Genomic DNA, 15,294 nt, shown 5'->3' with positions numbered 1-15,294 from the left:
TCCCAGCCATTATTTGAACCTCTGAGAAGCGTTCATCAGTCAAATGCATTTCTGGTTGACTAACACCAGCACCCCGAGCTGATAGCTTTTTCATAGTCAAAATATCATGTAAAATGAATTGGAGGCAATCATCAAGATTTTAGCGATGTCAGTAAGCTCACATACCTTCAATCGGCGATCATTAAATACAGCACTGCAGATCTTGTGACAATCTCATCGGTCATAGCAGTTTTTGGGCGCCCTGTACATCCATCATCTTCAATTGACATATGACCACATATAAATTCAGCAGCCCATTTTCTTACTGCCAAAGATGAAGGGGAAGAATCCTTTAAACAGGACTCTAACTCTTCTTTTATGTCCGATGGGGTTACCTTTTAAAACACACACAATTTGAACTTCAATTTTATCCATTTTTCAGAACACGTCAAAACTTAATTGCTTTATTCGATCGCCAGATACAATCGACTAAATCCACGCGTTTGAAACTTTGCAGCATGCCATCTGAAGGATCATACTTGATAAATATTGTAATCATTTGATCGTACTTGCACAATCTCCAAGTCAAGCAAGAACTTTCTGAATGAACCTAGCATTCTACTAAATAAGCTAACAGAACTATGTAAGAATAACAGTGCCAAAATAGCAGTTACTATGATTTTTTAAATATAGACAAACTTAGAGAGTCAGTGAAATAAATGGATATAAGGGAAACCATGAAATACCCACATGCTGTAAAGTATCCCTTTTAATTAATAAAAAATTGAAATAATATAAAAATATAGAAAATTATTTTAGTTGCATAAAAAAATACTAAGATTAAGAGCACGGCATTTCAACGATACAAGGTCTGACATTTTTAAAGTTAAACTATCTCATGACATTATTTACATTTACAAGATACATATAATCTTATAAAATGTAAGGTTTGTTTGTTTTCATTTCTTACTTTTATTATTCATATACATAAAAAAATACATTAATAAATTAATGAACCTGGAAAACCGATACTTGGAAACAAATAACAGAAACCTGGCTTCAATAGAATTGTCCAAAAATGTCATTAATTTTTAAATAGAAATGAAACAGACAACATATCCATGCTTAATTAATTAAACACTCAATAAATAAGAAAACAAAAAGCAGCAGTAAGAAAAAATGATGATGTAATAAGATTGATAGCATCATCATAGATCATAGGTCACAGATCATAATGAAACAAATTATGGAAGAGTACTAAACAAAAGATGAAAGTTTTTATAAAAATGACTATAATTTTGTATTAAATTAATGAATGATAAGGTAGAAAAAAGGCTTTCAATTTAAGGATTTAATTATTAAGCTGCAGAAATAAATTGATCTCAAAAATTACTGCAATAATAAATCATTTATAGTAATTTTTACAATCAATTTAAATAAAATTAATTAATTACTAAAAAATAGCGATTACACAAATTAATACTGCTAACCAACAATTATTTTTTTAATTAAAATATATAATTATATTTTAAATTATTTTTTTTAAATAATTATTTTTAAATTATTTTTTTAAAATAATTTATTTTAATTATTTTAAAATTGCTCTAATTATTTTTTTTAAATTTAAAACACAAAGAATGTTACTCGATAAACAAATTAAAAGCAATCAAAAAAAATATCAAATAATAATCACATAAATAAGGACAGGCAAGCAATACAAGCATACTGTTTGTCTGCTAGTCTCAATAGGTTATTGTTATAATAACTGAACAAATTCCATTCTTTTTCCTATTAGTTACTGCTAACAACAAACGATAAATAATAAAAGTAGAACAAAAAATAGACACGTTGCCTTTGATTAGTTTGCTTATCATGAGAACTTTGTACCACGCATACACTACCTGCAATGCATGCTTTTTTAATGATGTGAAATAATTTTTTTAACTACTAATGATCCAACTTACATATTAATCTGCACAGTGGAACAGTCCAAAACACCATTAACACAGTCTTTCGATATATTTATTTAATCTTCTCAGAACTTATATATTTTATTTATTAAAAAGTAATAATTAGTTAACAGATTTCATTTTTACATCTGATGAGATTTTAATCCCTTTATCTTTCTTTTACTATAATATAATATGGTCTTTACAGTCAGTACTGCATTATTATTTTACTGAATTTGTTCACCAGTTGGCTCCATTGAGGATTTAGCTCAAAATCCATTAAAAGATCATTGATGTTTAGTAACAATACCATTATTACTACTTTATTGTAAACGCATAGGTGATTTTAACAAATCCTTTTAATTAACAATTTGCTTTTTTAATTTACCACAGATTACAGCTTTTGCATGACAAAATGATGTGAAATATTTAAAGCAGATGGAAAATTTCAAAGCCTGAGGCAATTCAAATGTGAAATCTAACAGATGAAAGGTGAAATCAATATCACTCAGTCTCCATTATAGAGAACTGATGGATGATTTGATAGAGATTTGGTCTCTGCTAAGCAGACAATCATTAGAGATACTCTTATGAGTAGAATAGCATTACTTCAGCACTTTAACAACATATATATTATTCTAAAGAGATCATCGATTATAATATAAACTAGCACAAAAACACAAAACAAAAATTACAGTTTTGACTTCAAGAGGAAAACAATGGACCTGCTTCAAATATCTTCACGTTTTATCATAAAAATATTAGGAAAACAACTCTTTCAGCTGAACGTCTGCTTATATAGGCTGCCATTTTAGAAATGTAAGTCTGACAGATATTACATTTATGCAAGTACATAAATAGATAAAAAAGTACATGAATATACACACGTGAATATTATTAACCGACTGAGCACATTATCCAACTAACACTTCACAAAATATCCAAGAAAGGGAATGTTTCTCGGATAATATGAACTCTTCAGAAAGGTGACCTCACTTTACATGTTTTACTAAAATCACTTTATGATCACCTTTCAGTAAGGTGATGTTAATGAAAGGAGGTTTTCAAAAAGATGAACATTACATTAAAGATGAAGTAAAGTACACAGTAAATTAAAGTTAAAAGATTACCATAAAACAAAAAAGGTTGGAGAATATATCAAACAAATTACTGGCCCAAGACTATTGATAAAAAAAAAAAAACCATAGTAATATTTACTAGGTCAAAACAAATTCGGTTTTAGGACAAGAACAGATATGTATATAAGCATCAGCTTTCTGAAAAATTTGAATAGTCTGAAAAAAAATAATTACATACATGGCACCTATCTGTCTTGAAATTCTATTTGAAAATGGAGAACAGAATAAAATGTTCATTATTTTTTTTTTAAATTAGGATTGACATATTCTAATAGAAGAATTATTTAAAATTATTATAAGAGTCAAGTAACTGAAACAATAGTAGAAAAAAAGTAGAAATATTTTTACAATAAAAAAATTAAAGTTTTAAAATAAATAAGGTTTAAAGAAAGTTTATTAAAGTTTTAGGAAATGGAAATTTTAATTTTACATTAAAAAGAATAAAAGAAAAAACCACTAATTTCACAACATCAAGCTCAAAAAATTAAAATATTTAAAGCGATTTGATTTTGGGTGATAATAAAATACAGATAAAAGTAATGAGGAAATGGTTTTAATGTTAGGAAATAATTCAAAATGAAAAGGTAAAATAAACACAATGAAGTAGAAAGAAAAGCGATGATGAATAAAATACAATAGTATAAAAACACAATAACACCAGAAGTTATCAGAATTTTATTTATTCTATTTAAATAGAAAAGTGTGATCGAAATAATTAAAATAATAAGCACGCTGGTGCAAGCACAATAAAGAGAACTTTCATGCAGAAATCCAATTTCAAGAAATCCTATTTAAAAAATACACGTAAGAATCAATTAAAAGGTAATTATTTTAAATATCTGTATATTTGAATATATTCTTTCAAATATTTGCTTTATGACTGTAAAATGTATAGTGCAGGAAAACTACAAAAACAGAAAATACACTTTTTTTTAAATGTGCAACACATTCTAAAGTGCCAACACTATATTGTCATGACTCATGGTCATTATCTTGGTAATAATCTTCTTGCAACTTATATTAATTATTAGCATTAATTCTACAATAGAAATGCCTACTGTTACATATGTAATCATTTTTTTAAATGTGTTATAGTGTAACAAAGTTTATAAATCTAGTAGATTAAAAATGTTGAAAGTGTTCAACATGTTGGAACATGTTGGAAGTGTTCAAATCGATGAATTTGAGAAAAGTCTCTGTATGAGAATGTAATTAAAAGAAGAACAAGGCTAACAAGACCATATATTAAGATATTAAAGCAAAGAGGATCAGTAAATTTGGCCTTCGGTACAAAGGCCAGGCCTTACACAACACAATACTAAGCCAAGAAAGGCCAGGCCTTGGACACAAGATACCCAAGAGCCAGAGCCCAGATCGAACAAGAAGTTGTTTTAACTGTGGAAAAGAAGGCCACTTCAAAGTCGGCTGCAGAGAAACAGCAGCAAGTATGAAATGTGGCGTAAAGGACCACAGGTATGGCAGCCCATTATGCAAGTCCAAATGAAGATTTTGCAGTTGAGCGTAAATCATTCACATCAGTCCCACAATATTTTGTGGGCTACATCCAAACATCATTGGGTGGAGCTTCTGATGGTATCAGAGCCAAACCTGAGTGTGTTAATAACCGGAGGGTAGCACATGGATTTAGAGCATGGAATGTACATGAGCTGTTGCCACTGTGTAAAGGCAGAATATTACTGATGGAAGAGGCTGTGGAAGATTTATTTGGGTTGAGATGGCAGGAATTATGTGTTATAGCTGTCAGTCATGCCTCTCCCTACATCCCAATAGAAGAATCAGCAGACTTGTTGAGGATCTGTCTGCAGATATATGAACCGGTAGAGGTTCAGTGTTAATATGCTGTGATTTTAATCCGAAATGTCAGGAACTGGGCAATGAGTTAACTAATGCACGAGGACGGTTGCTGGCTGATGCGATGGCATCATTGGGGATGGTATGTGTGAACGACTACAGAGTTCACACATTCCATAGAGGTGATACAGGATCAACGTTAGATTTGACATTTATTAAGGAGTCCTGGGTGAAGCAGGTGAGATGGCGAGTCTTGAAGGAAGAGACGCTCAGCGACCAGTGCTGTATTGAGGTAGTTGTTGGGACATATCAATCTTGGTACACTGGAGCCCTGGAAAATGAGTTCGGTCCAGATACTGGGACTCACAGATGCCTTTATGGAGAAGGTGTCCAGCTATGGGACAGATGCTATGGAACCTGATGCACTATACAACATAATAATGGCAACTTGTACAGAATTTTGGGGAGCGGAGCACCAGTGGAAGACATAGGCCAGCTTACTAATGGTCCCCCTAAATTGAGGTTATTAGGAAAAAATACGTTAGACGACACAAAAACGACACAAAATACAACGGAAAAACACATATAGACGACAATTTACTAGAAAAAACAGACAAGGAGGCCCAGTAACTGAGAAAAACACAAGATTGCTATGGAAACAAGCTCGCAGTAAACTGAAAACGGCAATCATTGCATCCAAGAAGGAGATCTGTAACAAATTAGAAGACAACCCTTTCGGGGATGCATACCGTATTGTGATGGGGCGATTCAGGAGGGGCACACTCAGATTACCGGCAAAACAACTGATTGGAGTTGTAAGAGAGCTTTTCTCTAAAGACAAAAAGTAGAAACAAAGAGAAATTGTGGCAGGGGAGGTTCGCTGGTACACAATTGATGAATTGTGATATGCAACTAGTAAACTGAAACCACATACGCGACACGGGCCAGATGGAGTCGTTCCAACAGAAATAATGAGGGTGTTTGTTGAGATGTCACCCTTGATGTTTATTTAATAAAGTCATATGTTACTACATATGACATATATTTGCTCATTAGCAAATTCCTATGAAATGGAAATCAGCCCGACTAGTACCAATACCGAAGGTGAACAAGGGGTATCGGCCTATTTCGTTAATTAAAACTTTTGGTAAGATTTTTGAAGCCTTATTGGCTCGCAGGCTAGAGGTGGAACTGGAAAAAAAAATGTGGTGGTCTACCTAGCAGACAATTCAGATTCAGAAACAGAAGATTAACAGTTGGGGCTATAAATAAGGTAACGGAATCTGTTGACGCAGCGGCGGCTGGGAACAGATATAAGAGGAAAATCCCTTTGATAATACTGATTGATATCGAGAATGCATTTAATTCAGTATCATGGGATGCAATTCTGGACCCGATGATGGAAAAGAAGGTGGCTCCCTACTTGGTCAGGATGGTACAGTAGTACCTCATTGGTAGGGAGATACTGGCAGTTTCAAGGAAGGGTGAGTACCTCAGGGATCAATACTGGAGCCCCTGCCCTGCAATATGGTCTATAACGGTCTGTTAGATTTAAGGACCCCATCTGGGGTCGTTGCTTTTGCCGATGACCTTGTGGTTGTTGTAATAGCACGATGGATGGAAGAAGTTAAACCACTGGCTGTTTGGAACAAAGAATCGACTTCTGAGAAGGTTCGCCTGGTTACTGGTGTGCATTCTCCCCACCACTGTCTCTTTGCTGTGTAATAGTTTTTTAATGTATTAGACAGTTGCAAAGTTATGTTCAAATTAAATGGACATGTGATCGAAATATTATGCCGAGTCTACTCACATGAGTGTATATTATATTATAAGTTAATTATTATGATTGTTTTCCGTATTTTGTTATTATAGTTATACATATTAATCTTCAATAAATTAGTGCGTTTCGTTCTTACTCGTTTTATTTATATGATAATGCCAGCCCAGGGATTGAACTCTATATCTGTTTTATTTTATCTATACAGTCCACAAATTATCAACATCTGTTTTACACATTAATCAACCGGTTGATCAAACCCTGGTGAGATTGGTGGAATAGATGGCAAAGAAGGGCCTGAAGGTCTCGACTAGTAAGACAGAGATGGTATTATGTCGAGAAGGAGATGCACCCCTAAGCTCACTGTCAGTTAGAAGGGAGTTGAATTGATCCCCTCTGTTAGCCAGATACCTAGATATCTGGCTCGACAGAAGTGGGGGACACACCACGCATATTGATGAAACATTCAAAAAGAGAGAGAGGGTGTCCTCGTTACTGTGCAAACTAATGAGAAATGTTAGGGGGCCCAGGATGGCTAAACGGCGATTGATAGCAACCATGGTAACATATTGTTGTTGTGTATAGGATCATTGGGTCCTATATACAGCGTCAGTTTGGTGTGGGACATTGGGGATAGAGTGAAATAACTTGAAAATTTAAAAAATATACAGAAGATTAGCTATCTGGGTGACACAGGCTTATCACACTGTCTCTCTGGAGGCAGTACTAGTCATAGAGAGGTCGAAGGCTAGGAACACACTGTTGAACAAATGACAGGAAAAATGGAATAATGCCTCTACTGGGCATACCATCCCTGACAGAAGGAATTGTCTTCTGTCGGTATGGTTTGGCAGGAGATGGGGTGAAATTGACTTCTGGAAGGTCCAATGGCTTTCGGGTCGTGGATCGTCCAATAAATACCTGTATGAGAGGAAGACAGACGACTCCCTACTGTCAATGTTGTGGGCAGGTTGATGTTGCTAACACATGCTTCTGTGGTGCCCTAGATGGGCCCCAATGTGACTGTTCAGGGAAGAGTGCATCCCTGAACAGTCACATTGATCCAACAGATAATGATCCACAGGATTGCCTCCAATGGGTGCCCCTGGGGGATGTTGGAAGCTGCCGTTTGAAGGCAGCACGGGTAAACCCATTGACATACGCAGAGATGAAGTATACCTTAAGGTAGTCCAATCTCCATGTTGAGTGATGGGAGGATTTTTAATGGGTCCCTACTTCGGCAGGAAACCCCACACTCCCAGCAGTAGAGGCTGCTGGGCATCTGGTTGCAGATTTTCCCTCCTCCAACGCAAAAAAAAAGAAAAAAGTGTACTGGGGGTAAAAGAATGCACAAAAAGAGTGGAGAGTAGTGAACTGTACCAGTAAAATGATTTCTAACAAAAAAATTTATCAGATAATTTTGTGTTTTTAAAAGCGACACATCGTTTTTTAGTAGCGATGGTTGTTTTAATGCAATGTCAATTTTTTATATAAACGAAATTGATGTTTACTAAGAACAATATAACAAAATGTATTAATAAAAAAGCTAACAAATGCTCTAAGAAAGCAATAAGAAATTTTAAAACAAAATTACAAAGAACAACCAATACTAACCTCCATGGACGCAAAAATCACAGTTATATTTATCTAACGTTTCTAATGTGGTTATATAAGGAGCACCTTCCACTACCTCATTGACCCACTTAATACCTCTAACCATTTTATACCTGAAACAATATTTATCATAAATAAAAAATAATATACATAAAATATTAGAACGACTAAGACGGTAGGTCATACATTCAGGCGTACAAGGTATTCAATTTTACAATGGAAGAAAGTTTTGAACATAAAAATTGTTGAAAGAGGCAAGAGCAAAACAATTAAAGACTAGGTTCTTTAATTATTCAAGACAGGATGCAATATTTTGCAACTAAAATAACTACATCCAACTTAAATGGGTAATCTCAGACAAAAAAAAAATGAACACAAGATAAATTATTTTATATTTTTCAAATTACACTTTTTAAGGCAATTAAAATTGCAATATCTAAAGAAAAATCTTTAGATTTTAAAGAAAATAATTTGTTAGCCGTTTTTGGGTGTTTACTAGTTTCAAATTTAATGTTTCAAGTTTAATTTATGTTTTTTTTAGTTTCAAATTTAATATACGGAGCTAAGAAAAAATTGAAACTTCTGCATCCTTTTAAAACTGAATTTTAATTGGAAATTTTATTCCTTAAACTGGATAATTAATTAGATTTTCCCATGAAACAAAGATTCTATCCCACACTTTATAGACAAACTGGTTAGACTTCAAAGGAAACATGACAGAAAGGGATGAAGATTACGGCAGTTGAGACAATACTCCACACCCTTGATTTCACATCAGGAAAAATGAAGCAAGCCAACTACAGTTTTGTTGTTTGTTTGGGAAGTGTCATTCAATACAACATAAATTTTAATCTGTATAAACTGAAGTTGAAATGGCAAGCATTACATTACAGCAAACACTATATTGTCATGACTCATAGTCATTATCTTGGTAATAATCTTCTTGCAAGTTATATTAATAATGATACACATTAATTATAAACAGAAATACCTACTGTTACATATGTAATCATAACCACACCTAAAAACTGATAATACAATTAGCAAATGCTCGTAAAAATGAAAGAAGAAAATTAAAAGTACGATGAGTACTCTTGAATCTAATGTAAACAGCACAAACACACACACACACACACACACACACACACACACACACACACACACACACACACAGAGAGAGAGAGAGAGAGAGAGAGAGAGAGAGAGAGAACTCAATTCTGCAGCCATTTAATCATTGAAGAACAATTATAATAAAATAATAATAATAATAAGAATCAACAAATAAGTACTTAAATTAAATTCAGTAAAAACAGAATGAAAGTTTCCAAAGTTAATTTTTTTTTAAATAATGATTCTTCAAATTCTTTTGTAACAAACATTTCAAAATAGCTTTTAGCTGCCATTAATAGAATTATATTTATTGATGAACTATAATATAACCAGTTTTCATCTAAGTAAGATAAATCCAAAATTATAATAATTATGAAACATCATATAACTTATTTATTACAGTAATGATGATTATTACCACCAGCAATTATGCTAATTATAGCTCTAAGAGGCATATAAAGGACATATCCACATTATTTTCTTAAATTTTATTTACAATAATATCACTAATGTTCAAAGAACAATGATGTTATGTTTACACATTTAATTTTGATTAAGTTTGCTGTCATTAGCCTGAAATTAACATCTAAAAATCTTCACTAAACATATATATAATCCAAACCTTTAGCTTGTATCTCAATATTTTTCAACTTCTTTAAGGAAATCTATATATGAGATCAAGGTCATTTTAAGTTAACTTTTAAATTTTAAACTTCTTTCCAAGAATGAATTAAATTTTAAAATTTTATCAGACAATACCCTTTAAAACATAAAATTACATATACCAAATTCACAAAAAAAATCATGTTCACATTCATCACTGAATCTTCATGATTGTCATTTTTTCCTAATATCAAAATTCTGTATTACTAATTCTTCTAAAGCCTTTTTTGGCAGTTCTTCACTTTGAAATTCAGTGAATGTACAAAATCAAATGATTCAATGTCATGAAATTACTAGCTGGACATTTCTCATATGCTGTAAATATTTCATATCAAATTCCCATGCACAGGCCTTATAAGCCGGTATAATGACTTAACCATCTAAAAAAATTAAATAAAATGGGAGAAATTTAGTTAATTCCCAATTGGTACTTCATTCATAATAATGAATAGTTAAGAGATACAAAATAGAAATGGTACACATCCATTTAATCACTTTTTAAAAAACCAACTTCCAATATATATAAATATATTAGTGCATTGCCATGCATTTATATTTTTCAAGTTCTAATTGTACTACTTGTTTGTTACATCAGATTCTTCAACAAATTCCCATATGAGATAAAGTCTCTAGTCTGAAAACGTTTTGAGGAAAGTATTACTTAGTTACCAGGGAGAACATATGTCTTTATTTTTCAGTTTAAGAATTCTTGACTGTTAAATAGAGGTTACTGTAAAAAAATAAAGGCTCAAGTTATGTTTGTGATTTTCATAGATCTTCACAAATTTATTCTGGCCTCATCCAAACAGGAGGGGGATTTACAGGTAAAAAGTAACAGGTAAGTGAAAAAGCTGGATGTAAATAAATAAAGAATGAAGAATTTTGTGGAGGAACCACAAAATGTCAATCAAATTGCTTTACAATCAGAAAATAAAGTACAGCCTGAAAACGCGCTAAGCTAGACTTCATATATAATACTGTTAACAGTTTCCAATAATTATGAAGTGAGCAAGAAACATCTGACTGAAATTTAAACTATTTATCCAAAGTCCCATTACACTTTTGTCTTTTTGGCAACACTTTTTTTCTGTCTTATCAGCTAGGTGCAAAATAAAAATCAATGAAAATAAATTCAAGTAGGTGACAATTTAAGAAAGTTTTGTAAAAAATCTTTTTTAAATATTAAATGGAGACTTCATTCTGCCTAAAACTCTTTATTCATTTACAACCTACATGTTTATAAATTATTCCAAAAAGAAATTTTCAAGGATAAACTTAGAACAAATAGAATTTGAGACACGTCTTCTATGAGTATTACTTTTTGCTATTTTTTTAATGAAGATTTTTTTCTAATAATAAACAAAAATATTAACTGAAGGAATTAGCTACTTAATATAAAAATGAATAAAATTGTACGGTTAAAGTAACTACTGATATGCATAATTTATATCATAGTCATTGAATCAAATTATTTACCAGACTCTATAAATTTATACATTTATATACTGTATAAACAAATTATATGAAACTCTAGGATCAGGGACCCTTAATTGCTCTGTTTGTGCATCAGCTGTCAAACTGTAGATTTCCCAACTGTAGATTTATGGAAAGTGCACCTAAGATTAGGCAAATTATTTCACAACAGTGAAAATATTCGTGGGGAGTTAAACAAATTATAATCATTTAATGATAGCTATCCTTAATGAAATTCTTTTTTTCCTCAACATCAAGTAATCCTCTGTAAAACCACATCCAGCATTTTTTCCACAAATTAAATGCTTAAATTAGGTAGAATCAGCCACTGATCTTCATTGGTGATCACCAAAATTCAGAAAGAACATCATACAGTAAAATCCACTTACAACATCAAGTATCTCTTCCTTCATTCCAAGACACTGCATTGAAAATTACTGATTACACCAGAAAGGACTTCACACATTATTATAAATATTTAATATTACTTAATTTAATGTTTACTGTGTCTAGTGTATGAATATCTTTATATTATTCATAATAATAAATTAACTATTTTGCTTTTAATAATATTTATCTTAAACCTTTCTAATAGTTCAAGAATCCATTGAACCTTAACTCATTAAAGTAACTTATTATTAATGCACCAAAGCATTATAATACATTTTTTGTTTTTTATTCTCTCTCTCTTTTTATTAATATTTTATAAAATACAGAAAGACCATTTTTTTTTTTAATGATTACAACATAGTATCTAGATTCTTTTATTGCTTACACTGGTATACAAAATTTGATTTATTTTTTGTCCCAGAAGTGAAAATGGGGGAATCTAATAGCATTTTTTGCATTGAATTCAAATGTGGTTTCAGAATTAGATTTATCATGTAAGGATTTTTAGAACATTATGTATTTTAAAATGCATTCTTAATGTAATATAATCTTACCTAAAAAGTAGTAATGTTTGATTTTCTACAATATTTTGTGCCATGAAGAACTTTCTTTAGGGTCCAACAATAGTCAGCTAGCCTGCTCAAATCCCACTTGCCCGGGTACTGCTTTTCCATATATGAAATTTCCTGATGGAAGGAACCGTTCAACATTTTCATTGCTGACTGCTCCTAGATTTGGTGGGAAGAAATCCAAGTACAAGTCCAAGAAGTGAATCTTCAGTGACATGTAGCAACCCATGATTTTATAAAATTTTAAAAGAGCATCCACTATGTCTGTAATTTTTGGATTTACGATTTCCAAGGAAGTTCTGCCAAATGCTCTTAAAAGACTTTCATGCAGCTTTCTCCACCTCATTTAACATACCATTGAAGTTGTCATCTTTAAATAAATCAATTTGAGGTCCTACAAAGATTCCTTTTTTGAGTTTTGTTTCAGTGATCTTTGGAAACTTATTTTTTAAGTAAGCAAATTCAAGCCCACACAGATCTATTGCTTTCATAAGCACTTTATAGAGGTAATAGAGGTATTACTTTGCAGCCAAAATAAAGCTCATAATATTTTTTGATGAGAGGAATAAAACTAACTTTCTGACTTTACTTTAAATTTTACCTCACTACAAAAGCTGTCCTGGTGGTTTACACAATTTCTGCGCATTTTGCAAAATCACACAATATACAAACTCTACAAAAAATATTCACTACATGTCCTGAATTCAAAAAAATGAAATGTAAATTTAGAATACGTCATAACTGAGAAACGTTTGCACTACATTATACTAACTTTATATTAACTAACTATTAACTATATTAGATCAGCACAAACACATGAAAGATGTAAAGATGTCAACAGAGTAAACACCCAACACAGACTGGCTATGGCTTTAACCAGTAACTCAAATATTATAATCAAACAGATGTTGCTTGTGACATCACTTTGACAAAGTTTATAAGAAAGGCATTTCTTCTGACCCATTTTAGAATTGCATCATCCAGCAGTTATGACTATTGTATTGTTCTATGCCACTGCATACCTTCTTTCATAACAAACAAATCATTGTTAAATGCTTAATCAATACAATTTTTTTATTCAATTATATATTATAAACAGGTAATACAATAACATAAAAGTATATAACAATGAACAGGGTGTTACTTGAAAACCAAGAGTGATAGTAAAATTCTGTAAACATTTGTGAATTCAAGGGGAAAATACATACAGAGACCACTTCTACTTGCACTGGGGCAAAATGTTCTATACCAATGTTATGAATATCATGATTAATAATAAATTAACTTCCTAATAAAATAATATTACAATTGAGATATCTTTCAGTTCTTAGAACAATTCTGATTTTGGTTTGGAATATTATATCGGTTGCAATAACCTAATGATTGAAGGCCACCTGTTGTACAACCCAAATCAGTTATGAAAACAGCATAGTCATTACTAACAGTATCAAGCTCACTAGAAAAAATAACAGATGAAAACCAAATATAATTGTTGTATATTTGCTTGATATCCCCTCTAAAGTGTGATTTCAACCTAATCAATAATATGATTCGGGTTACCACAGAAAATGGCTGTGTAATCAACATCATTATTCTCAGAAAAAGCACTGCTGACAAGTGGCACTTGCATCTTAGATGGTTACATGCATTATAACCATAAAAAAACTAGTACAGATAGTGTAAAACAATAAATTAGAATAGAAATTATTGTTATAAAACATAATGTGAATATTCACTGTCTATTACAGACTAAAACAGTCAATCAAATTTACTGTAATTTATATTTGCACAAACACAACAAAAAATTCACTCATTATTACTGAATTTAATAGAAAGTGAATTAACAAAGTGAAAATTAAATGAATACAAAATTGAACTGAGCTGTTGCACCATAAGACACTGCTGAAATTTTAAACAGTGCAAAAAAATTGTAATGTGTGGGTAAAATTGTACAGTAAGTACTATTTTCAAAAATAGTAGATATCAACGAGTGATAACTGTCAAGGGAGTACTTCAACTACAACCCCATGTGTCTGTTTGTATTAAATTTTTTAAACGAACAAATATACAATTATACAGAAAGTAACAAAACTGTATGTTCAAAGAGAACCAGCCAAGCGTTCCCAACTTAGCGAATGATGGCTAACTAGTTAGTGCTCTTCCCAACAGTTACATTGGTTGCTATTGGAAAACAAAAATTTTATGAAAAATTGTTTAAATAATTCTACCTCATAGTAAAACACCTTTTACTATGAGGTAGAAGGTGTCATTATGCATCTGATTAAATTGTCATAAACACACACATGAAAATATCAAACTTGATATTAACTTGTCAGTTAAGCAATAAAAAATATTAACAATTAAAAGTAGTATATGAGCAACTGAATAACTAAAAAGTTATAAAAAAAATAATTAAAAGATATAAAAATTTAATAATAAACCTTTAAAAAAAAAATAGTTTATTGAATTTTCTTTAAGTACTATAGATAAGATTATTATAAATATGTACAATTTAAAGTAAAAATTTTATGTCTGCAAAATTTATTTATTTGCTACTACTTAATGTGATAAAAATTTTTGTTATTAACATTTTAATTGCCTCATTTAAAATAAGTAATGTTTGGTAATGTTTAATTTATAATGTTTACATTACAATAAGTAATGTTTATTTGTAATGTTTTGAAAACAAACAAAAAATCACTAAAATGTTTGATGATTTTAACAGCAATACAAACCCAAAGCAACCTGATCTACTCAAAATCTGATCAGATTTTGTTTATATTAAAAAACTACAAAAATCTCACTAAGATTAAATAGTT

The 15,294-nt window shown here is 31.2% G+C and overlaps 1 protein-coding gene across 1 annotated transcript in view; it reads right to left on the bottom strand.

Annotated features, from left to right (window-relative positions):
* Pect (phosphoethanolamine cytidylyltransferase) overlaps positions 1–15,294 on the bottom strand; it is a 72,154-nt gene that overhangs the window by 41,507 nt on the left and 15,353 nt on the right. Inside the window, exon 3 of the mRNA XM_075368906.1 lies at positions 8,271–8,383. Within this exon, the coding sequence (XP_075225021.1) occupies positions 8,271–8,383 (113 nt within the window). The remainder of the gene's footprint in view (positions 1–8,270; positions 8,384–15,294) is intronic.

Source organism: Lycorma delicatula, chromosome 6 (genome assembly GCF_047948215.1).
Source record: "Lycorma delicatula isolate Av1 chromosome 6, ASM4794821v1, whole genome shotgun sequence".
Lineage (NCBI taxonomy): Eukaryota > Metazoa > Arthropoda > Insecta > Hemiptera > Fulgoridae > Lycorma > Lycorma delicatula.
Note: the sequence above shows the minus strand (reverse complement) of the source record. Positions and strands in the feature narration are given on the sequence as shown.